The sequence below is a fragment of the Vanacampus margaritifer genome, chromosome 4 (assembly GCF_051991255.1).
Source record: "Vanacampus margaritifer isolate UIUO_Vmar chromosome 4, RoL_Vmar_1.0, whole genome shotgun sequence".
NCBI lineage: Eukaryota > Metazoa > Chordata > Actinopteri > Syngnathiformes > Syngnathidae > Vanacampus > Vanacampus margaritifer.
In genome coordinates, this window is record NC_135435.1 from 10961621 (window position 1) to 10986909 (window position 25289).

The 25289-nt window shown below is 37.6% G+C and overlaps 1 protein-coding gene across 1 annotated transcript in view; it reads right to left on the minus strand.

Annotated features, from left to right (window-relative positions):
• Positions 1–25289, minus strand: part of luzp2 (leucine zipper protein 2) — a 152841-nt gene that overhangs the window by 9610 nt on the left and 117942 nt on the right. The window contains exons 7-11 of the mRNA XM_077564737.1: positions 22225–22287; positions 12188–12262; positions 11778–11945; positions 3683–3787; positions 360–434 (exon numbers count right to left, since the gene is read on the minus strand). Of these exons, the coding sequence (XP_077420863.1) occupies positions 360–434; positions 3683–3787; positions 11778–11945; positions 12188–12262; positions 22225–22287 (486 nt within the window). The remainder of the gene's footprint in view (positions 1–359; positions 435–3682; positions 3788–11777; positions 11946–12187; positions 12263–22224; positions 22288–25289) is intronic.

Here is a 25289-nt window from a genome sequence, read left to right on the forward strand (position 1 = left end):
TTCTGACAATTTAAGAATGTGAGCTCTGACATTTTTTTTTTAATTATTCATTTTTCAAAAATCTAAATCATTCATTCGGTTAAAGAATGTTTTATTTATATGTAAATTTAAATATATGTAAAACAATATTAATTTTTACAATCTTTTTAGAGATCCACAGATCCACAGGTTGCAGACCCTGTTCTTCATCATTTCAATATCTCACAAAGATAACCAAAGTAAGTATAAAATGGAATTTAAAAATGAGGATTCCATTGTTTACCAAGTGTGAAATACGAGAAACTTTCTTTAAGAGTGCCACAAGTTTCTCATAACAACATACCGGTACTTCATTTTGAGTGTTTTGACCTCAATCTCACCTGATGCGCTTCTGGTTGCTGTTTTGCTTCTGGAGCTAATTCCTTTGTCTGATTCTGGAGGCAGTCACTTCCAGTCTGTTGGAGGAGAAAGAAAACAAATCGGAATGTACATACGCAAACTTGCAACTTGGTTAACAAGCTTATTGAATATCGTGTTCCAAAACACGTTCCATGTTAATTAAAACTGTCCATCATGATTTTTTCCCTGCATGACAAATGTGTGCATGCTTGTGCACGAACAGCTCTCGCTTGTGCTCTGACTTCAAAGCTCCAAACTATCTGTTATTGTGAATGGTAGTTAGGTACAATACGAAAAACTTCCTTCAAATTTGATAGTGGGTAGAAATTCAATCTGGTATTGGCAATACTGATCCGATTCTGATCCAATAATAAATTTTGCTAAAACACCTAACGCGTCAAAACTGGTGGCTTTCAAAAGCAATATATCTGAGTTGGGTTTTTTTTGGCGTAAACTGTGAAGTATAATACACGCTGTGAAAACCAGACCCAAAAAATTGCAGTATTGACTCTAATGGATGCAGGAAAGATGCCACGTTTGAGCTCTAAATGTGCGTTGACATTTTTGGGGGGATATTTTATAGCGTAAATCAAATCATGTGTATCATTATTTCTCATCTCCCAGGGTGAGCTATACCTATAAACTGGTGGGCTGGGCACCGACACTGGCACTATAACCAACAACGTCATTAAAATGTCTACCGACTAGCCACCACATTATGACTGCTTGCACAATATAATTGTATCCAATAAAATAGCTTGATCAAATATTCTGTACACCGCTGCAAAATACAACCACAATAATGAACATGTTGTTGAGCCTTTTTGTGAACCGCTAAATATTTCTCTGACAAGCCTGAAGATTTTTATAAAAGCGCAATATTTGATACAAACCATGTGTTAGTGATCAATAATTATATTGTGGAAGTGGTCCAATAGCTGCGGTTGGTCAGTGTCTGAAATCAATTTCGGTCCTATTGAACCTTTGCTTCAGACTTTCCCACAAATCACGGTAGTTTAAAAAGTGTTTCATATATTTAATATTGTCAATGTGAATTCAAATTTCATTGATTTAAAACATGTTTCAAATATAAATATTCCATTTTTGGAGACATACTTGATGTCAGCTGTAAAATTTCAGAACATTGTGCGAAGATGTAAAACCCTTTCATTTCCAGAGGTGGGCATCACAAACGCCCATTTTGCTGGCATATAATGAATGACGGGAAACTTCGAAAAACTTACCGACTAAGCACCGACGGAAGCCAGATAAATAGCATTATTCACAGCAATTTTATCAGTCATATATGTATGGGTTGCAAGTCATCCTGTATTAACTCATTTAAACCCCAAAAATGTGTAAACACGTTTTTAATACTTTGTCCTTCACTGCCTAAAATGTATTTACAGTTTGTTTGTTTTTTTTTACATTTTTTTTTTAATGTAAGAGCATACAGAAGGCTTTGTTGCACTTCTGATATAAAGATGTGGCTTAAAGCAATGGTAGTTATTACAAAAAACGGCCAACAGGTGACAAGAGATCAACCAGGGCCATGTTGAAAAAAGCTATTTTACCCACAGTTCTATACAGATTTGTGTATAATGATGAAACTTAGCTATATCGTAATGCTAATTGCTGCAAAACGGAAACCGATACAAATATACTTTTTTTCCTGATGAAAGAAGAGACTCTAATCTTTCTTTTGGTAGGTTCCATGCTATTATAGCAATAGAACACAATATTCCGAGGGCCTTGCAAAATCAGTCAAAATACAGTAAAACAGCCAGGAGGGAAGGTGGTTGCTTCTGTGAAAATGGCTGGGAGTTAATGAGTTAAAGGTGTATTCCAGGATCTTTTCAAAAAGTAGAAGCCAAACGTCTGTTTGCCACTTTCTAAAAACTGCGAATGCAAAAGGCCATCCAATCTGCCGGGAACGTGCAGGCTCATCTTCATCTTCATCTGTAGCTGCAGCCATTTTTAAAATATGCGGTGAGATCGGTGGAACTACAACGATGAATGGCTGAGTCAGAAGCTCTGCAGCTGCTACAAACACTCAAAGTGCAAAGGAACGAGCACGCACGACGTCGTTACGGCAAATTGATTGACGTGATCGAGAAACAATCATTAAAATGATCCACCCGGAAGACGCAGCGACAAAAGATCCTGGAATACACCTTTAAGAGGTAGATTAAGTTGAGTAAGTACCCACTGAAGAAGCAGGTGCAAATTGCATGGCCCACCACTGAAACCCATGTATCCACCCTGACTGCTGGGATACCAACACGAGTTATGGCAACATTCACTATATGAGTGTTTTCCTCAAATTTGCCTGTCTTCTCTTATCCGGATCACAATGTTTCTCTCGCTTGCTGCAGGACTTTTACAACCACGCCAAAATTACATAATCAATTGTTGCACACAGCACAATTTCATTACGAACGATCTCCTTGAGACAATTTTTACAAAAGCTATTTTCCTCTATGTCATTCTGGAATAGTCTCCTGACACCATATCAGTGTTTATCTTTAATACTTCTTGCTAGCTACTTGTCGAAAATCCTGATGGTCCTGTTTAATCCTTTTGGTTTTCACAAGTCTAAAGAGGTTATGAAAGACTCCTTGACAGCCAGAATGTCACAGTTGCCTGATTCTTAGCGATGTTCGCCAGTGACAGTGAAGCAGCAAATTAACCAAAATTTGAATAGCGAATGTCAATTATTGACTATCTCTTCTCTCTTGCAGTAACTGCTTTCATATTCATTTTCAACTCAGCGCAGCACTCAGCTGCAGATTTTGTTCAAATGAGTCCTTCTGGCACTACTATTTGGAATCCAGAAGATTGTAGTTGAGAGTGAAGAGCTTTTATGCTGTAAGTGTCAATTTTTAAATGACACCCTAATGCAAGTATTCCTTTCATCCATTTATTATCGTAAAAGCGTATTCTGTGCAGGGTCATAGGGAGCTTGAGCCAGCAGACACTGGCCAAGATGTGGCGTCACACTGGATAGTTTATTGCTGACCTTGAATGACTTTGGCTAAATTGATCAGCTTTTGGTGTTAAAGGCAAATTGTCTCAATAAAGAAATATATATTTATATTCACACCTCCATCCATTGCGCATGATGGATAATCGTACATTTGACAACTCATGAATGAAAAAAATATATAAATATTCCACAAAGTTCATGGATAATGATAACAATAAAGACAAACGATGTTTTTAAATCCTGGTGAGGGATTTGAATGGATGCTGGTGGATTCAAGCCCTTGGGTTGCATCGTGGTTTAATCACTGTTAAGGCTCACCTCCTCCATCTGGCACTTTTTAACTCCGCCACTTTCTCTCCTCATTACGCCAATGTTCGCGGGGGTTTTGCTGGTTGTGACGACTCTCTGAACTTTAGAGATATCCTGTTAGGAAAAAAAACAAGCATTTTAGCCTGGGGTTAAAAATAAAATGCAGAAACGGCTCGTTACTTGCGGTATTAAATCTGAGCATCCTGAAAAACACATCTGACTCACAATGGTTGTGTTTTACGTGCTCGTTTAAGTTAATTTATGCAATTCAATCAATCCATAGTATTTCTACAGCATTAAAACAAGAACAGCAGGGTTGTAGAAGCTGTATAAAAGATAAGGAACAAAAAAAACAAAATGCAATTTCAAAATTGGGGTTGAATTGTTTTGCACACATTACATTTAATGAGTCACAACACTGTCAAGAATGCAGCAGAGCATCATTACTTGGTTTAAATGAACTGGTTGATGACAACCTTGGGCAATGAATGTAGTGTTTTAGGGCAGGTCAACTGTTAACGTTAAAGGTCAGAGCCTGTTTGTGGCATGCATGCATTCAGGTGGACACATTTGTAGTAAAGTGAAGTAAATTTGATGGTGATTTCAATATAAAATATACAGAGTATATAAAATGATAAAGCAAAGATATAAGATGAATTTACAATTCTGGTGCTATATTTCAGTAAAGTTGCCTGAATTGTAGTAGAAATTTACTACAGGAGGGTATGTGACCAGATAACGTTTTTGTGTCATAGCCTATAGGGCTGAATGATTTGTTATTTCACCAAAGCTGTGTTTTATTTATTTACGACGGCGTATTAGGGCCATGTATGAATATGTTTTTTAGAGGGCGGGGACAAATTCAGAGAAAAAAACTCATACATTTGCGAGTTTATAAAGTGGCAAATTTGCTACTTTATAAAGGGGCAGATTTGCGAGAGATAAAACTCTGAAACTTACGAGAAATACACGTAGCGTAGCTGTAGTCTAATCATGTGATGATTCGTGGTTAATGCGACATCGTCATTCAAGAGCGACACTTCCTAATCCCCTATCAGCTGACTAACACTAACCAATCAGATACTAGTATACTTTAGGTAAATGCTAGTGAATGACGGGGAGCAGCAGATTTGACACATCAATTTACATGTAAAAAAAATAATAAAATGTATGAATGTGTTTGTGATTGTCCGGGTGTGGACCTTCGCAAAGTGAGGCGTCTTTGTCGCTGGCCAGTGGCCGTACACAACGGTTGAAAGAGCGAATGCTTAACTTCATATGGTTAATCTCTGCTAAAGCAATTACTATCTCCTTATTTGGAAACCCGACCGAAAAGTACTGGCACAAACAGTCGAGTAGTACGTTACGTATAGTTCTCGTTTTAATTTTCTAAGTTTATGTCTCGCAAATCTGCCACTTTATAAATTCTCAAATTTGCGACTTTAAAAAAAGTCTCAAATTTGCAAAAACAATTATTTTAATATTGCCCCGGCCCTCTAAAAATATATATATTTATACATGGCCCTAATACGCCGCCGCACGTATCCCTCCATGCCCATCAATCAGTCACAGCCCAAATTTTTTTATAAAAATCACACATCACACACAGTCACCCATCCTCCCTGAATCCCTGCTTGCGAACTGAGTTAACTTGCTCCGCTACATGGGCAACAGCTACAAGCTACGCTGTGTGGATCATCTCCTCTAAGCAACTAATCCTTGCTTCTGTGGTGGCAAATAAGATACACTTCTAACAAGTAAAGCTGTCACATAAGATGGATGAGGAGTAGCTAAGCATGCGACACACTGAGCAAGAAGAGTGAACATGAGATGATGGAGAAACTAATGCTAATCACTACACTAAAGTGAGATGCAGAGTTGCCAAAGACGGCAATAGCAACCAACTATAAACAGCAAAATATGACTATAATTAAAAAAGTGTCAAGAGATAAAATGAAATAACAGCTAAACAGTACACACTTTAAAACTGGAACAATAACAATGTTATTTGTGTTATAGTCGCACTATTTGGCACCTGCAGAGTACTGAATTTTCAAATGTATGCAATGATTGGTCTCAAAATTACTTTAGTCTATACATTACCCTTTTTTTGTTTTAATAAATTAGGATTTGCTAATGTTTTTATTTATTTATTACTTTGATCTCAAAACGTGAAAAAGTAGACATGCTTACTTGAAAACTAAATAAATAAATAAAATTAAGTAGAAAGATGATACTTTCTGACACTTAACAAGCCCTTTCACATTTTAAAAAACCCATTCTGAAATACTGCCATTATCAAGTTTATATGAAGATATAAAGTGTTACTGTGAAGGGATTACATTTATAAAATGAGATCAATTTTAGGACATATCACTCAGGCCTCAGTCTTGAAGCAGTTAAATGTTTGGCGAAAATATGCACAAAAAAACCCCCAAATAGAATTAATAGAATGTACAAACGTGTACATTAATGAAACGTTCAAAATATTTTGGTTTAAAAAAATATTTTTACACATTATTGCACATATTTATATATGATGGCAAGTAGTAGGTAATGCTTTATTGAAACATTTGAAAAACCTTGAAAAAGGACTACCTCCCTCAAACAGCCAGTGTCTTTGCATTATTAGAATAATAGCTTTAAATGGTTTGATGACTCTAGTGAGGTTAAGCAGTTTGGAAAATGGATGGATGGATGGTATGATGTAGTTTTCTCTCTTGTTTGTACATGAAACTGCACTTAGGGGCATATTCTTCTAGGTGTTAGAATTGGCGCACTGCTGCTCACTTTTTTGGCTCTGCAGGTTCACCCATTGACTTAATCATGTCAATTAAGCACTTTCATGAAATGTACGCACTCTGGTTGGACTAAAATTAAAATGAGTTCATCCTCTGTCGAATCTAGTGGTGTGCGTATTCTCCTGTAGAGACTTAAGCATCTTTCTCCTTGCACGCTAGGGAGATTCTTGTCAGTTAAATGAGAACTATGTTGTCAATCTCCAGCTCTGAAACATGGTCTTCTTTCACAAACAACAAAGAGCTCATTACTTGAAAGACGTGTTTGACGGACAGTTCATCCTGTTATACATGTACAAAGCGTGACATATTAAACAATTTCGTAGTGGTTTAGATATGCAGTGTTGACAGTATAGGTTAAGCAGAAGATGATGAAGAAGAAGAGGAAACATCCAATCCTACAAAACCATCAAAATAATGCAGTCACAAAGTGGCAATATAATTTGTTTTTGGGAAGTAGAAATATTCTCATTTTTAACAGGCTCGCCCTGCCAGTTTCCCATAATATGGTGTATGCTGATGGCTTTTTATTTTTTAATGAAGTTCATAGAGATAAGATCTGCAGATTTTTTTTTATTTGTATTTTTTTCTAGTTTTAGCCCACAAGCATTGGATGCAAAAATAAGAGAAAGCTACTGTATAGAAATCCCAACTGTAACACTAAACCTAACCAGACTAAATATATAATTCTCTTTTTTAAGCCAAATCAATGTTGACATATTTTTTTTGAAGAAACTGCATGTCCAAAGCAAAGGCGAAAGAAGCATCCACCGCATTAAGAAACACTGATCCAAATGTAACTGCCTGTTGCAACCAACTGCTCAGGGCTGTTATATTGTAGTTTCCTTCACTGGACCAAATGTCTCTTGAGAGTATAAAGCAAAACATTTTTAAGATGAATACAAGCGATTTTAACGTCACTGTCAAACTTTCTCTTCTTCTTTTTTTTTTTTGCACAGCTCAGTCAAGAATACTTTTGGAAGAGAGAGGAAGTTTTGAGGGAGGAAATTGCATGAATAATTTCTCACCTCTTGACAGCAACCATCACAATCACTTCACAGTAGTACAGCAATAGGGGAAGGAATAGATTTAAAATGCTCTTTCTCCTTGTGTGTTAACAATTAATAATTTTTATACATAATGATAAATTATATACTGTTTATATATAAGTTTGCCTCAATCATTCCAAAATCAACAAAGGAATTAGAAAAGAAACAGATATGATTAAAATACTTGAATTAGAATGTCTTCATCCTATTACGTAGAACACCCTTTTTTAATTAAGAAGTGTTTCTCCTTTTTTCTGCTACTTGGTTAAACTTAATGAAAAATAAATAGTTGTGTGTTTTTTTTAAAAAGTTGTATTTATTTATAATAGTGTGTTTTTGCTTTATTCTATATTGTGTTGTATTTAATCACACACTGGTTAAAAAAGAAGTTAAGCATAATTTAATTTGGGGGCAGAACAGATTAGTTACATTCCAATTAATTTAAATGAGAAACATTACCTGTGAACGTATCGGGTTACAAACATTTTAAAATAAAATGTAATTCTGTTTAACTTGAATAAAATGATCACTGATTGAAATTCCCATTGTTTGTATCAATTTACCGGTAAACAAATTAGGGGGGAAAAAACATACTTGCATGAATTGCCGAAAAAGGAGCAACAAAATGACTTATTTGTTCTTTAAGCACAGTGTACCAAATCCTACATCATCAAGACATCTTCTTCCATTACGCAGATGAAAATTGCATGCTATTGGACCACAAGCCATGATTCTTTCCCCAAGACTCTTAAATATGAAGCAACTTCCATTGCAATCTTGCTGCATCCTCACACTAATGAATCTTTCAACAGTGTGTTGAGTTTTGGGAACGTGGGTGAGGCCAAGGCCATGGCACCCCTGCTATTGCATCCGTGAGCTCTTAAGCCTCATTATATTAACTCAAACAAGAAACACAGACAGGTGTCACTGAGCAGGGCACTTGAACAAACTACCCTGCACTTATCCTCTTTGCACGGCAAATGCGGAATCTGCTCTCAAGTGTGCTTATGAAACACAAACATCATCTGGTGGGAAATTGCCATTCTCTTTGCAATGTTTTTTATTTTTTATTTTTTTTTAAATCAAACAGATTACAAAAAAATAACAATTCAATATGACTGTCAAATGACAATGCATTTGTTAAACAGGCTAATTTGCCACCTTAAAGGGATACTTGACGCATTGAGACATTTTTAGCAGTAAAAAGTTCTTATTTTGTCCAGAATTAATTTGATAAATGTATTATTTTGTATGTACAATTAATGGCTTTACAATTAATACTGTCACCTTGCTACACCCCGCCCCATTTGTGCCCTTGTTCTACAGCCAAGTGCATTACCCATAATTCAGTGCGGCGTTGACTAAAAGAGCGGGAAAATGGCGTTTGATGGTAATTCCTGTGCCTGTGTCAAATAAAAAGTATTTTCAAGTGCAAGTATCACTCTATCATTTGTTTTATCATTTTTATAAATGTCATTTTAATTAACGTCACCTACATACAGTATTTTGCGCTAGTGCAGTTGCCGTACTTAGCGACCTTGTGCGCATGTGCCGCAGGTCGTGCAGTGGCCGCAAATGAATGCTTCGCAAATCCAGGCATGGAACCATAGCTGCAGTCGACTGGAGTTTTTACTTTAGTAATACTTTTCTACAGTTTTGATGTCGTTTTAAGCAGCAAAACTGCTAAAACAACAAACAGACCAATCACGGCTCACCTGTTTTCTTGGTTTGGCCAGCAAAATGAGCCATGATTGGTCATTACCTGTTTCCTCAGCATCAGCCTCAGTGTTGTCATCTTCAGCAAGTGACAAAATTTGTTTTTAAAGGTATAAATTGTTCATGAAAAAATAATGAAGTTATCACATTAATTATAGACCAAATATTATCTTCTTACTGTTGAAAATGGCTCAAAGAGCCAAGTATCCTTTTAATGTTCAAGTACTTCTTTCGGTCTTAATAAACCACGATAAAAGATCTATTATTCTTTACCATAATGAGAAACATATTATTATACTAAGAGATATGTTTTTGACCTCTGATGATCATCAGGATCTTTTTCTAATGCATTTCAAAACATAGTCCTTGAATTTAGAGAGGTGTGATTGGTGGGTCTCTGGTGTGAGTCCCTCTGTGTCAACTAACCCCTCATCAAACCCTGGGGATTTGCTTCCCTAATTGCCAGGAGTGGTTGCAGAATCGTATCTTGAAATTGTGAGTATTAAGAACACCATCTTTTAAACATACAGTATGAGCTCCTTCAGCTTTGTACGGAATAACTTTAGTATAGTTCCTTATTCTAAATATTTAATTTCTTAAAGATATTTTGCTTTGTAATATTGGTTCATTATTTCCTTTTCTTTGCATTATCTCTTAATGAGCACTGCCTTGAGGGAGACTTTGCACTTATGGTGGGGTGCCACAAATCTGGGGATGTACAGTAGAATGATTGGACCTGTGGTGAGTGTGTGTGTTTTGTTTTGTTCATATATTTTATATTGTAAAACTCATTTTAACATCTGCAGTTGTGAAATGTTATAATAAAATCAAAATCACAAATATAATAAAAATCTCTGTTATTGCCTTGGCTCTTTGTGAGATGAACATTTTTATAATAGTTTTCTTTACAGCTCTGTCTGTCTTCTAAAGTATCAGTAACAGTCCACCACACACACACACACACACACACAGAAGTGAGGCTTTTGATAATTTTTCTAATATAGAAAACACGCACACACTTAACATGGCTGCCTCTCATGCTTGATTTTACTCATGAATCTTAAAAAAAAAAGAACATTTAAAACACACACTGTAATGTTGCCTTCACTAAAACAACATTTGTAGCACAGCATTTCTGCCAAGTTGGAGGAGCGTGTTCTATTGTTAGCAAACATAGTAGTGCACCATTCTACTCTTTCGTGAAACAGTGAGTGCAATTATGTGCTGTTCCGAACAAATTATTTTTAAACAATTTGGCAGGGATTTCAATGAGATCTGGCACACCTCCATATAAGCAGACAGAGTGGACAGATGGAGCACCCCAGTAATCTTTACAGCGAGGGCTGATTTATCAGACAGCCAGTCAAAGTGTACAGCGCTTAAAGGAGATAATGGAGATAATAGAGCTAGAATCTTCCCCCGCCAGTGGAGTGTGGCTATTTTTAATAGGAACTAAGAAGCCAGAGTGCACAAACCTATTTTTACAAATATGTGGTACACAAGGTAAAAAGTTGGCAAGAAAATACACCTTTGTATGAAGCAGTCTGTTTTAAGTGTTTAATTAGGAGCAAAAAAGCCACAGTCTCATCCTTTTGTTTTTCACAATGTCACTGACAGTGGAGGTGATGGGGAAAGTGAGACATGATAAGCGAAAGAAATGGAAAAAACATCTTCGTAGCATGTCGAATCTCCGAGGCGCCCACTGAAGGGACGCAGAGCAAATTGCGACTGCTTTGACGGGAGAAAAGCCTCTTAAAGACAGAATTGCTCACCAGAATCATGGCAGATAAGGCACAGCAGTGCTGTGGCCGACCAGATGATTTCAAAGTGCCAGCAGTGGCTGCTTTTCAGAAATCAGAATGAACGAAATCTCTGATTGGGCTTGACACGACTGCTTGGTACAGCAAAAATACACATAACAATTGTTCGGGTGATGTGTGTGTTGTGGTGCAATGCAGAAGTGCAGTATCTTTTTATGGAACTGATATAATGTGACATTTTGGGTATTATTCTTGATGGTGGCGTTTAGACTACACACTGTCTTTAAAAGGCTACTCTAAATTAATTAAACAAGGGTACATTCTATAAAATTGAGGTTGAGTAAAATATGAGGATTTAAAATGAAAGCTGATAATGAAGGACTCGACATTGCACTCTAATATTGTAGTTGGTGTCTCTGCTCCAAAGATGACAGTTTGTTGGATCTAAATGTAAGCAATAACCCCGTGCGAATTGCAAATTAGATCGGAAAAGATGTGGTTGCTAGACTGAAGCTAAAAATGACAAGCTTTTACAGCACTTTGATTTTCTTCCCCCCAAAAAGTAGGACCATCAATTCCCAGGGACAACAATAAATTTGGGTCTTTGTTACATCTTTGCCCACATTGACATTCTTCATGACACATTCTGTTAGTTCAAGGACGGCTGAGAGTCACTCTTCAGTAGACCGGCGTAAAATATTAGTGGAGCAAATTTGACAACAAAAGTGCTTCTTTTTGGTCAGCATTAAATCAGATGGCACTGAGTGAAATACTGCATTACCTTGGCATGGGGCTGTTGAAAGGTGACTCTGGAGCTGTTGATGAGTGATGAGTATCTGTACAAATGGGAGGAGGAGGTGGGAAATCTGTGGCTGCCGCTGGGCTGGTTCTGCAGGACAGCTGAGAAGCAGATGTGAACAGTGTCCTTTAGCGCCTTCAGCTGAGAGTCCTGTGCCCAAAAAAGATCACACACAGGACAATTTTTGAATTCATACGTTTCTCTTAACATGCATTCAATTGATTAATTGATTAATTGATATAATGAGATACCAAGCTCTTAACTTTCAAATAGCTACAAAGCATTGTGTATGTCCACGTAGACATGTTTTTAAGGATAAGTGCTATGAATTCGAGGTCACATTTCAAGGACTTGAAATGAAAAAGCCCTACTAAAGCATGAAAAGTACTCACCCTGTCGAGAGCAGTCTTCTCTAATTCTTCCTTGGCCATGGTTAACTTGTGTTCCAAATCCATTAGCTGCTGTCCCTAGAAAAATACATAACTTTTGAATCAAATGAACCTTTCAGTATTTTCTTCCTACATTTCCACAGTACTATCACGTCCAAGTGAAATCTTGCAGTGTTACTGAAACTGTTTAATTTAGCATTCAATCACACGCTCAATTTAAAGACTTACGGCACATCTGGCCAAAGTTTATCGTTAATATGTTTAGATATGTCATTTTAATATAACTGAATAAACTTTTTTCAGTTTTTTTCTTTCAGTTCTTATTTCCTAATTACAACAACATAGTTATACCAGGGCTACACAATAACAGCCTATTTAAATACTACAATCCACTGTTTTATTTAAAAAATAATAATAATTGCATTGCCCGTTTAAAATTAATTGTCCACCTCTGGCTTGCAGTATAGAACCGTGTGATCTGCTAATTCAACACAGTTCTCTACGGGCAGTCCAACCCAATCAAGAGGTTACGCACGTACAACAACAAGCCATGGTTCACTGCCAAACTCTGCCAATTGTCAGGCTAAGGAGGACACCTATCGGAGTGGAGACAGAACTCCGTACAGGCAATCCTGAAAACCAGCAAAATAAATTTACATTGCCAATTGAAGCTATGCAGAAAAGCAGGGATAAAAAGTTTACTGATAACAACTCTGTCAGTGTGGAAAAGTCTGCAATCAATCACCAAATAAAGAGACCCCATCCCCAGGCAGAGAACAATAAGGGATTCTCTGGTGATTTGAATATGTTCTACTGAAATTGTAAAAGGGCATTTTTTCACCTCAAACCTGCCCAGCCCTACCAACGACCCCCATCACACCCGATTCCTTCTTCAAGTGACAATTGCCGATTCATAGACAATACGTAGGACACCTCTGCAAGAGACAAAAGACCAAGTAGGCATTAGAACGGGCGGAACCCAGCAGGTGATGCTGGCGGGGACAACCACAGCAACACACACCACTAGCACTGGGCCAAGGGACAAGGATGCATCCTCTCCACACAAACGACTGCACATCAAAGCACCCAGCTGTCAAACTCCTGACATTTGCAGATGACATCACAGTCATCGGCTCATCAACAACGGTGATGAGTTTGCATATGGAAAGGAAGTGAAGCGGCCGTTGCTTTTTGGTGCGGCCAACACATCTTGGAGCTCAACTTGCTCAAGACTAAATGATCGTGGGCTATAGGAAACATCCTTCGCCACAGCTGCTTGCCTTGCTGTCCAACTGCCCTGTGTCAACCGTTGAGACCTACAAGGTCTTGGGTATTACAGTCTCTGACAACCTGAAGTGGGAGACCAACATCAACTCCCTCCTGGAAAAGGACAAGCAGAGGATGTACTTCCTTGGACTGCTGAGGAAGTACGGTCTTTCGCCACAGCTAGCAATTCAATATAGCAGTCATTGAACAAGTTCTGTGTTTATCCGTCAGTCTGCTTTAGTGCCATCACAAAGAAAGACAAAATCGGACTGCAACGGACATCTAGAACTGTCAAGAAGATCATCGGATTCCTCCTACCAACTCTTGCTGACAAGACAAAGGCAAGCAAAAATGGTCTTGGACTCACACCAGACACCACATTTTCCATCTCTATCCCACACTAAAACCAGCAAAAAGTACTGTCTTTTTCCTTGCCATCAACAAGAAATTTGAAGTGTTTGAAAACTTGTGGTTGTACCAAATACATAGTAAAGCAATCCTCAGATTCAGCAGGAGCAGTGTTGTTGTCGTCCCGGCCGTGGAACAGTGGACCAGCTCTACACCCTCGGCAGGGTACTCGAGGGTGCATGGGAGTTCGCCCAGCCAGCCTACATGTGTTTTGTGGAGAAGGTGTTCGACTGTGTCCCTCGGGGAGACCTGTGGAGGGCGCTTCAGGAGTATGGGGTACAAACCTCCAGATACGGGCTGTTCGGTCTCTGTACGACCGGTGTCAGGGTTTGACCTGAATTACCAAGTCGGATTTGTTTCCAGTGAGGGTTGGACCCCACTAAGGTTGCCTTTTTTCACCAATTCTGTTCATAAACTTTATGGACAGAATTTCTAGGCGCAGCCGAGGCGTTATATGGTCCGGTTTGGTAGCCTCAGCATTGCATCTCTGCTTTTTGCAGATGATGCAGTGCTTTTTCAAGCCACAATCTCCAACTCTCACTGGAGCAGTTCGCAGCCGAGTGTGAATCGGTTGGGATGGACATCAGCACCTACAAATCCGAGACCATGGTCCTCACTCAGAAATGAGTGGAGTTTCCTTTCCCTGGGTCAGATATTAGATCCTGCCCCAAGTGGAGGAGTTCAAGTATTTTGGGGTCTTGTTTACGAGTGAGGGCAGGAGGAAGCGGGAGATCGACAGGCGGATCGGTGCGGCGTCTGCAGTGATACGGACTCTGTATTGTTCCGTTGTGGTGATGAAGAAGTTGAGCTGAAAGGCGAAGCTCTCGATTTACGGATCGATCTACGTTTCTACCCTCACCTATGATCACGAGCTGTGATTCCAAGTGGCCAAAATGAGTTTCCTACGCAGGGTGTCCGGGCTCTCCTTTAAAAGATAGGGTGAGAAGCTCGGCCATCCGGGTGTGACTCAGAGTCGAGCCGCTGCTCCTCCGCATTGAGAGGAGCTAGCTGAGGTGGCTCGGGCATCTAGTTCTGATGCCTCACTGATGCCTCACTGGAGAGGTGTTCCGGGCATGTCCCACTGGCGGAAGGCCCCGGGGACGACCCAGGACATGCTGGAGAGACCATGTCTCTCGGCTGGCCTGGGAACACCTTTGGATCCCGCCAGAGGAGCTAGATGAAGTGGCTGGGGAGAGGGAAGTCTGGGCTTCACTGCTAAAGCTGCTGCCCCAGCTACCCGATCCCAGATAAAGCAAATGAAGATGGATGGATAGATGGCATTTTACAAAATACATAAAAATACATTGTCTGCTGGAGTGTTGCAATATTACATACTCTAGTGTATTACAGTGCAGTGTGTCATATTAAGTGTCATACTGTATATATGACACACAAGACCCATAATTACTATCATTGCGCAAGGTTGACCCCTGAACTGAATAATAAACAGTAGGGGCATTTAGTTCACACAAAAAGACCATCAATAAAAGAGCCAAATTAATGTCATAATTAATAGCTTTACCACCGTGATAATTTGCATGCAGATTGTGTAAAACTAAAACTGACCTTGGTGGTCTACTTTCAAAGATGATCTTTTATTAGGTTTCTTTTACTGGCCTTTTGAAATGAAACGTTCTCTGTGCTTGAAAACAGCAAAGGCTGGCTAAATCCACACATAGTAGGTACAATGTATTGGTTTGTATATGTCCTTTTCAATAGTATTACAGTGCCCGCATAGGTATTGTGTCAGTGTTGAAACATTGAATATTTGCAAAATCCACCTCATTAGTATGCATTTTAATCACACAAATTCATAATTTTAATGAGGTCAGTTGCGTTTACAACTCAACGGGTCAAGTAAAATTAGGTTTGTTTGGCCTGATGGGTGAGTCATACCATACAGAAGAGAACTAATGTCTGAAAAATGTCTTCTTTTTGTTGTTGTCAGAATCACATCTATGTGGACTATTTTCTAAAATATTGCTACAAAAAACTAGCCATATTCGCTGGTATTAATGTTATTTGAGCAAAACAGATAGCAACTAGAAAAACAACAACATTAAATCGCTAAATTTCAAAAAAGCCTGTGACATTTTACATTTTGGCTGTCAGAATACTGGCGGAGGACATTTTAATACGATGCTGCAGAAGGGAAAACACAGAATGTATCTTATCACAGGAGATAATACACGCACAAAATGTTGCTCAGTATGTCAGATGAAACAATGCAAATACAATGTGCTAAATAACGAGTCCAGGTTGGTTTGGCTAACAAGCATAGAAATTTGCCGCCTGCTCTCAGTCTCCTCCCAAAGACTGACAGAAGAATGTGTGCACATACGCATGCATGTGACTGTGTTGCATTACAGAGAGCCATTAGTGCCATTGCTTCGTGCATCATCAGCAGATAGTCCTCTGAGGAATGCAGGCACATGGTGGCTGACCCAGAAATGCTGACTTTCAGGGTTACTGACTCAAAGCTCCATATTTATGTGTCAGTCCATTATGGAGGTGTGGGGTCAGTAGAGTACAAGCCATTTCGCCAGATGAGGCATGCGACTACATCAAGCCACCATACTTCTTTTGCTTTTAAAAGCCAGTGGAGAAACAGCCCGAGGTAAAGTTGAATGGGGACTTGCAGAGTGGAGGCTCTTTTGACATGCAACACGGGGAAGGGCAGTTCTTCTTAGGGCCTTTATATAATAACAGAGACAACAAGTGAAGACAAACCTGCCTGGGTATAGTGTTTACAGTTTAGCACTGACTGCGGTGACTGTTTTACAGCAACTAGACTAGTATTCTGACATCTTGACATTTTTGATAGAAGCTAGAGGTGAACACAAGTGCATTGGTAGGATTATCTGATGACAAAATCAAAGATAAAATGCATTGCCATTTGCATTTGGAGTGAGCATTGATGATTATTGATAAGACCTTAGAAACAGGGTGAATAGATTGTGCCTTTTTCATCTTTGGCACAATATTAGATTTGAACTATTGGGCACGACACTTCTTTTAAGTGTTCTGAATTAGTAGAATCAGTTCATTTTAAAGACATTTTCAAAACATTTGTTCACCGAATTGTTCATTTCACCCCACGGGAGCATAAAAAAAAGAAGCTCCTGAACAAGACATCTCCATTCTGCTTTGTGTTCACTCTCCTCTTACTCTTATGTCTGTATCTATTCGTTGATTATTTATTTAAACCTATAAAGACTGAACCATGAAATTTCCGAGAAAAAAATCAGATTCTTTGTATTTATTGGTCCTTTTGAACAAACAACAGCAAAAAAAAATAATGATTGAAAATCAACTTCTTGACTTTTGATTTGTGTCATATTTGATACATCCGGTCAAAATGCTTTAAATTCGTAGACTTATATTATAACTGTAAAAAATATAATAATAAACAGACATATCAAACGTATTAGTATTTCCAATACAATCCAAGATATTTCCCACTATTAATAAGTATAGTCTCTCCTTTCTCAATTGGGGCGATCTTGCAAAAGCCATCAGCTGGGTGATACTGCTGTCTAATGGATTATCCGTGCAATGCATGTCAGATCATATACGTCAGGGTTTTAACGGGAAAAAAAACATTGTACTATAGAGTGCTCAAAATGTATTGTATTTAATATGATACGTTTGTCGTCATAGGGTTAAATTTAGTACAAATCTTTAAAAAAAAATGTGTGTGCTTCCTTTTGTGTGGTTTGCATTTACCGTTAGCTTGGCTAAATGGATGCCATTGAAAGCCCTGTGATGTCGAAATGAGTGGTGGTTCACTGAGCGCTAACATTGTCATTGCCACTCATATATAGTACGTTCAATTACTGAAATGTTAATATGTCATTACGGCAGTACGTTCACTGACTTGTTCACAAACGACAATAACAGTGCATTCACTCACTGACTTGTTCACAAAGGGCAACAGCATGACAGTACGCTCAGTTAAGACCCTTCCCTGACTGACACTGGCTGTTGATTGGTTGTTCGTGAAGATTCACGAGTGAGTGACGGGCTGTAATTCTGTTTCTATTCCCAGCTGAGATGGCTGAGCTCAAATGAACCGGGAAAAGAACCAATCACTTCAGGCAGCTATCTGTTCAGTCACATTTATTGAAATGATTTGTTCTTTTGAATGAAGTGTTGTGGCATGAAAATGACACAACACTAGTCTGAACATGCCATAGTCTGCTGGATTTAAATTCACACATCGAATCTCAAGTTGATCTTCAAGTAATTGTGCTCACAGATAGTGCTCAACAGATGTTGTCCTCTTTTTTAATTATACTGTATTTGGGGGAAAAAATGCCCTAGTGGTTTCACAATGTTATTTTGTTGTACCCACTATACAGTATGTGCCTTTATAAAAAGACATCATAAAGTTCCCATTTGGTTTGTGTCGAATGTATCTGTATTTTTTGCCAATGTGGTGTAACGCCGGACCGACGGTTATAATTTTTGTGTACTGTCACCACATAAAATGCATTTTGCTACGGTACAATAGCTGTTATAACCAATTCAATTTCCTGGCGGACAAGGTGCCTTGACTGACATCCCCCATGTGAGGCTGATGACATTTCCGATCTTGAGTGACTCTTCCCTGCATTCTCGTCTCATCTGCTCTGTTGTCCCCTGCTGGGCTTTCAATCATTGCATACAGGGAATACAGATAAGATTTAAAAGAAAGCTGGCAAAAAAAATAATAAAAAAATAACAACTAACACTGGCTTTGTCCCCTAATATAAAAAATAAAACAACACACCACCCATTGCTGTTTTTATGCATCAAAGTTATAGTCATATTTCCAAAAACAATCAAAGACTAGTCTGCTTAAGGTTCTTTGAACATACTGTATGGGTGACATTGCTTTGGATAATGTGACTGAAGCAATGTTTAATCAACAACATACAAAGGGTCACATGACACAACAAGGCTAAAAAGTAAAGCAAGGGACAGAACAGTCACAAAATGTGGAAACCCTCAATGTATATATATAAGGGGTGTCAAATTATCTTGTTAATTGCAATCAATTTATTACAGCCATATTTAAAGTGTTATGTTTTTTAATTGTGTTAAGATAAACTTTGCGGTTTCTGTATTCTGATTAGATCAATTTTTATGCATTGGGCTTCTTGCGTTTGTGTTGTTGGGGGAGAGTTCCCATTCTTATGAACATCCATCCACCCATCCATTTTCTTAACCGTTTTTCCCCTCAAGGGTCGCGAGGAGCGCTGGAGCCTATCCCAGCTGGCTTCGGGCAGTAGGCAGGGTACACCCTGAACTGGTTGCCAGCCAATCGCAGGGCACACAGAGACAAACAACCATACTCACAATCACACCTATGGACAATTTGGAGTGTTCAATTAACCTGCCATGCATGTCTTTGGAATGTGGGAGGAAACCGGAGCACCCGGAAAAAACCCACGCAAGCACGGGTAGAACATGCAAACTCCACCCAGGAAGGCCGAAGCCCGGACTCGATCTCACGTCCTCTGCACTGGGAGGCGGACGTGCTAACCAGTCATCCACCGTGCCGTCTTCTTATGAACAATAAATTTCAATTTAAAAAACACCCCAACGGAACCTTTGATAAAGGTAGAGTCATATGCCTTCTTTGTAGGGAGTTTGCTTACCATAGATGCATCTCAGTTTTGGCCTACCACATAAATGAAAAGCACCCAGTCACGACAGCCACAGCAAAAAAAAACAAAAAAACAGCTAAGACGCTGATGTTGCGAGCCATTGCACAGTTCTTTGCCATACTAAACTCAAGAATACCCTGCGAATGAGCAAGTCTGCGACCGACAGGTTGACAAATGTTCTTGTCAAGTGGATGGCGATGAACTGCAGGCCTATTAAACATAGTTGAAGACAAGGGATTAATTGAGGTGTTACAAACAGCGTCCTCTGACCCATCACACAAACCACCGCGCAGGACTCCAGTGACGACTAAAATCAGCAAGATCATGTAAGATGGTGAAAAGCAAAACAAACATGATATTTGCATGGAAGATTCATCCAACTGTGTTGCTATAACCAAAGATGACTGGACCTCAACTGGAAACCACAGCTACGTGGCTTTACTGATGGTGAGTGGAAAATCAACTCATTTTGTACTGACCGTCGTGAAAAAAAAGAAACCAGTTTGGGGCCATTATTGTGCCAAAACTATTTACAAATACGTATTTCGATCCACAAATATGTAAAAAGAATTTGTATACGTAACCAAAGTCACAAATGGGTAACGAGAATCCACAAATATGTGACATAAATCTGCAAATGCGTACACTGATTTGTATGCGTAAACACATAGTTGAATGCGTATCTGACCTGTAAATGCCGGACCTCTTGATTGGCTGTATTTTTTTTCTAACCCTAACCCTAACCCATTTTTTTTTTTTATTAAGCGATTAATCGTGATTAATCAAAATTCTAAGATGTGATAAATCTGATTAAAAAATGTAATCGTTTGACAGCTCTACTTTGAACATACTGTATATTTCTTGGCCTCGCTGACAACAAAGTTGCATTACTATTTTTATTAAATGATAATTTAAGTGTCACTTTTGGGCCACACAACAGATACTTCAGATAAAGTTAGCTAAGCACATATGACACTGCTGGTAAAAAAAAAAAAAAAAACTGTTTCCCACAGTTCAGTAGTCGGAATAAAATGCAATAATGTAAATAACGATGCCGAACATTTTTCTAGTTGCAGTCATTGCAAGCTATCTAACTAACTGCATGCTGTAGTGGTAAAAATGAGCTAAATAATTATAACTAAATAACTCGCAACTGTGCCAGATGGCCAATGATGGAAACAAAGGCATCCAGTCATTATGTAGTGTATGTGTCACTCGTTTTAGCCACACCCATAAAATCCTGAACACATAATGGTGTTAAATGCTTTATCTCCATAATTGAGTACTACATATTTCAGAATCTTTGCATATGGTTAGTAATTATTTTTTAACACGTATAATGTATATAAATTCAATTTACAGGGTCTTCAAAGAGCATCTCATAAGAACTTATCAACATGCAATCTGTGACTGAGAAGGATGTTGGGGATTTTGCAGGAAATAAACAAGGGACAAAGAACATGCAGACTGAGTTCTGGCCATTTGACAAAAAGAGAAGAAAAAAAAACAGAAATGCTTTAAAAAGAAAAGTAAAAGAAAACTAAATGAACCAAAATTTCAAGTTCATAAAACTAACTAAAACTGAGTAAAATTAAGCAAAAAAAGGTTTTGTTTTCGTTTTTGTCAATTAATATCATACATGAGGTTTTGGGGTTTATTTTACATGTATTTATATTGGTATTACTGTTAGGCCAGACAGAAGAAAGAAGGCCAAAAAGTTTTTACTTTATTACACAATCTTTAAAGACAAATAGTCCACATATATATATATATATACATATATATATATATAATAAACTAATACGGACACTAATAAAAACTAGGGGGTCAGGCGATTATTTTTTTTAAAATCGCAATTAATCGCATGACTTCAATAGTTAACCCGTGATTAATCACACATTTTATATCTGTTCAAAATGTACAATGAAATAGATATTTTTTCTAAGTTGTCATAGTCTTGTTAACATAAAAGTGGAAAAAAATTTTTTAAATATGGCTGCATGTCATTGATACAGTATTTTCATAATAATTCATAAAATTTAGTTAACATCAAAAAGATGTACTGTACTATAAAAACGAGTTTGATATTGATTTGTGTTGAGGTAATTTTTCTCCCACTAGATGGCATAATTGCATTTGTAAAACGTTGGTGACAGCTCGGTGCATTTTTCTTTTCATATAAAGAGCTATCTAATCTCTAATATTAAGTAACTTGCGAAATTCTGCACATTTTTAAAATTGTAAAATACAACTTGACCCCAGTCTCCACAAATATATGCGTTATTATTAAATTTATTACTGCTAAATTTTCACGGGACGTGTCTGCTGCATTGTGACTGGAATTCCCCCACTTTCAATTCCAAGTAAGGCGCCGTTACTAATCGTGCGTAAAAAAAAGTATAGTGTAATATTTTGACACCCCTAATAAAAACTAAACAAAAGTGAAGCATTAAAAAAACTTACTCTAAAAAGTAAAATTAACTGAATTGAAAAACAAAATGAAAATTCAAAACAAAATAAAAACTAACAACAATGAAAAATCCCAAACTATTTTGACCCTCCCAGTTGACTGTGCAATTAACTGCCTTGCCTGAAGGGATTTTGTAATTGGAGGCAAATTAATGAGGATATTGCCTGTGATAGAACCATCTCAAATACTTCCTCAACTGTGTGTGGACCTTCTTTAAAGCTAACCACCTTTCAGTGTGAGCTTACCTTAAAAATTAAATCCTTTTTCCCATACCGCAGTTCTTTCAGTTGAGCCTGGATTTTTTTGGACTGCAAGAGAAAGATAAGAAAATAAGTGTTAGCTTATTCAAATTGTGAAATTGGTTTTAGATCATGTAGCAGGATTCTGGCAGTTGCAGCAGAAGACTCCTTTGTGAGTGTTCCCAGGGCAAAAGCTCCAACTTAAAGAACAGCGTTACTGTGGACTGGGAAGGAAAATATCAAATCTCCCCTTCACTGAACTGCAAAGGCAAACCAAACAGTGATGCAGCCACGTGTTGGCTTTATGCCCACTGCCAAATTATCACACACCACACATAGTGACGCCACCAGGTATGAAGATTTCTTGGTGACAACCAGCTGTTGCTATAATCAGTACGCAATTCCCTCAAACACTCACCCATTCTTTTATGACTGATCAAAATGAATTGTATTCATTCATTCATTCTTTGCTACGACACCTAACGGAACAAGCCGAAAAGAAAATAAGAAGATAGTGAGTGGAAATGAAAATTCTAGGCCGAAAACCAAAAACCGAAACACACACAAAAAAAGGTAATACCTCTAAATAATAATAATAATAATAATAATAATAATAATAAAATTCTGGAGAATTTTCTCAATTTTTGTGACATCCATCAGATTTTGTTGCCACGGAAACAGTACAATAAAATAAATTTTTTCGTTTGTTTGTTTTATTTTTTTAATCCAACCCAGGCCTCGTATTTGTCTGATCAAATTTGTATCAGATGCATCTGCAGTCTGGACGCTCAAGTCATGCTCATCTGACCTGTCCGTCATCAGAAGGAGCCAAAGTCAAGCAATGGTGGAGCAGAAAACAGTTACTCAAATTATAGCTCTTCAAAAGAAGGCCAATTTTAAATCAGCACAAAGAATAAAAAATGACTTTCAAACTCACAACAATTAGTTTGTTGTGCTGTGGATCGGGTCACGGAAAGAAGTTAATTAATAACAAATTGATTCTATCTGAAGCTTTTATGAGACGTTACGAGAATAAATTACCGAAAGAAGTTGCACAGCTCCATTGGAAAGTTAACTTGACAAAGAAATGCAAATATTTGTATCTTTTAATATGCTGCACTCTCGGCATATATACCCACTAAATCACCTCCTCTACCCAAGAGAATTACAGCGTCATGTCAGTCTTGATGTCTGAGGAAAGTATTGTATGAAAGTACAATATATTCAGGAAGTATTCAGATGCCCTACATTTTTATATACAGTACAGGCCAAAAGTTTGGTCACACACACATATTCAATGCATTTGCTTCATTCTCATGACTGGTTACTTTGTAGATTCTCACTGAAGCCATCAAAACAATGTATGAACTGATGTGGCGTTATGACCTTAACAAAAAAGAAGAAGAAGGTGAAACAACTCAAAACATGTTTTATTTCTATAGATTCTTAAAAATAGCCATCCTTCCTTAAAAACTGTTAAAAAAAAACCTTTCAGGTGACTACCTTTTGAAGCTCATCGGGAGAATGCCAATAATGTGCAAAAAAAAGTAACCAGAGAAAAGGGTGGCTATTTTTTTATGTATTTATTTTAGTATTTTCACCTTTTTTTAAGTACAAAGCTCCAAATGTGTTTGTTAGTTGTCATAGTTGTCATGGTTTTGATGCCTTCAGTGAGAATCTACAATGTACATAGTCATGAAAAAAAAGCAAATGTATTGAATGAGAAGGTGTGTCCAAGCATGTGGCCTGTACTGTACATGTGATCAAATATCCATATCCTAATCTACATTCTACATTGCAGTACATCTTAATAATGAAGCTATGCTTGAGTAGGATTTTGTTTTCTTCATTTTTATGGAGGTGCAATTTATTCTAACATTCAGTTTGGCATTGTCATTATTTTTATAAGGCTCTAACATAAATGTTTACTGATGGAGTGTGAATACTTTTTGAATTTACTGTATAGTAAAGTTCTTCTAAATGTATTCCCACATTCTTAGGATAATTGATGACGCCAAATTGTGCATAGGTGTGAATGTATGTGGATGCTTGTGCAAACAAATAACATGTAATATAATACACTTTTATACAGAAGTGTATTGCATTCATTTAAAAAAAAGGCCTTTTTTTCCTGACAAATTTTTGGGGGGAGCTTTGTTTATTTGCGTATTTTTTTCTGTTTTATTGAATATTTTTCCCCTGTTTTTTAAAAAAATATTTTTTAAAAAATGTTTTAAGATTTCCTCTGTTTTTCTGAGTCATTTTCCCCCATTTTATAAAATAATATTTTTTTCTTTTGTTTTTCTGAATATATATATTTTTTAAAGGGGTTTTTCCTCAGAGATTAGAGAACAAACCACAATACAGTATACGCATTCATTCCTTTATTGAGAGCCAGTAAGTAAACATGACCATCTTATTGCATAGTATACGGGAAAGTGTCTGCTTCCGCTATTAGTCAGTCTGCAACAAGTCACTTGGAGTTCAGAGGTTAAAAAAAAATAAAACTCCGAAAAACAGAACACCAGCTCTGTTTTTCGTAATAATGTTTTTTTGAATATTTTTTCCCCCGTTTTGGGGGATAATCCCCCCCAACCCCATGTTTTCTGAGCAATTTTTTTCAGCCTGTTTTTTGAAAAAAAAAAAAAAAATTAATGAAAAAAAAATTCAGTAAAACAGAAAAAAATATTCCTAAAAACTAAAAAGATACAAAAAAAAAAAAAAAAAGCTCCCCAAAAAATTTTGTCAGAAAAACAGGAGTTTTTTTTTTCTCAAGTGAATGCAATACACTTCCGTACCGAGGCACCTCCTTTTGAGTGATATATACGCAAATTATTTCATTCATTCATTTCCAGTTTTCAGACCGTAGTGTGAGGCTGTGTTTAATATTTATTTTCTCTGTAGATGCTCATTAATTTGCTGTTCACAGTTGGTTACTCCCCACTGTAACAAATGTGGTTCCAATGAGAATACAGTGGAAATTGTAGTGTAACATCAATCATTGATTCCGGTGCATGGTGGCTGTAAGAGCTTAGAGCCGGTTTAGCATGGTTTAGCAATAGCAAGCTACT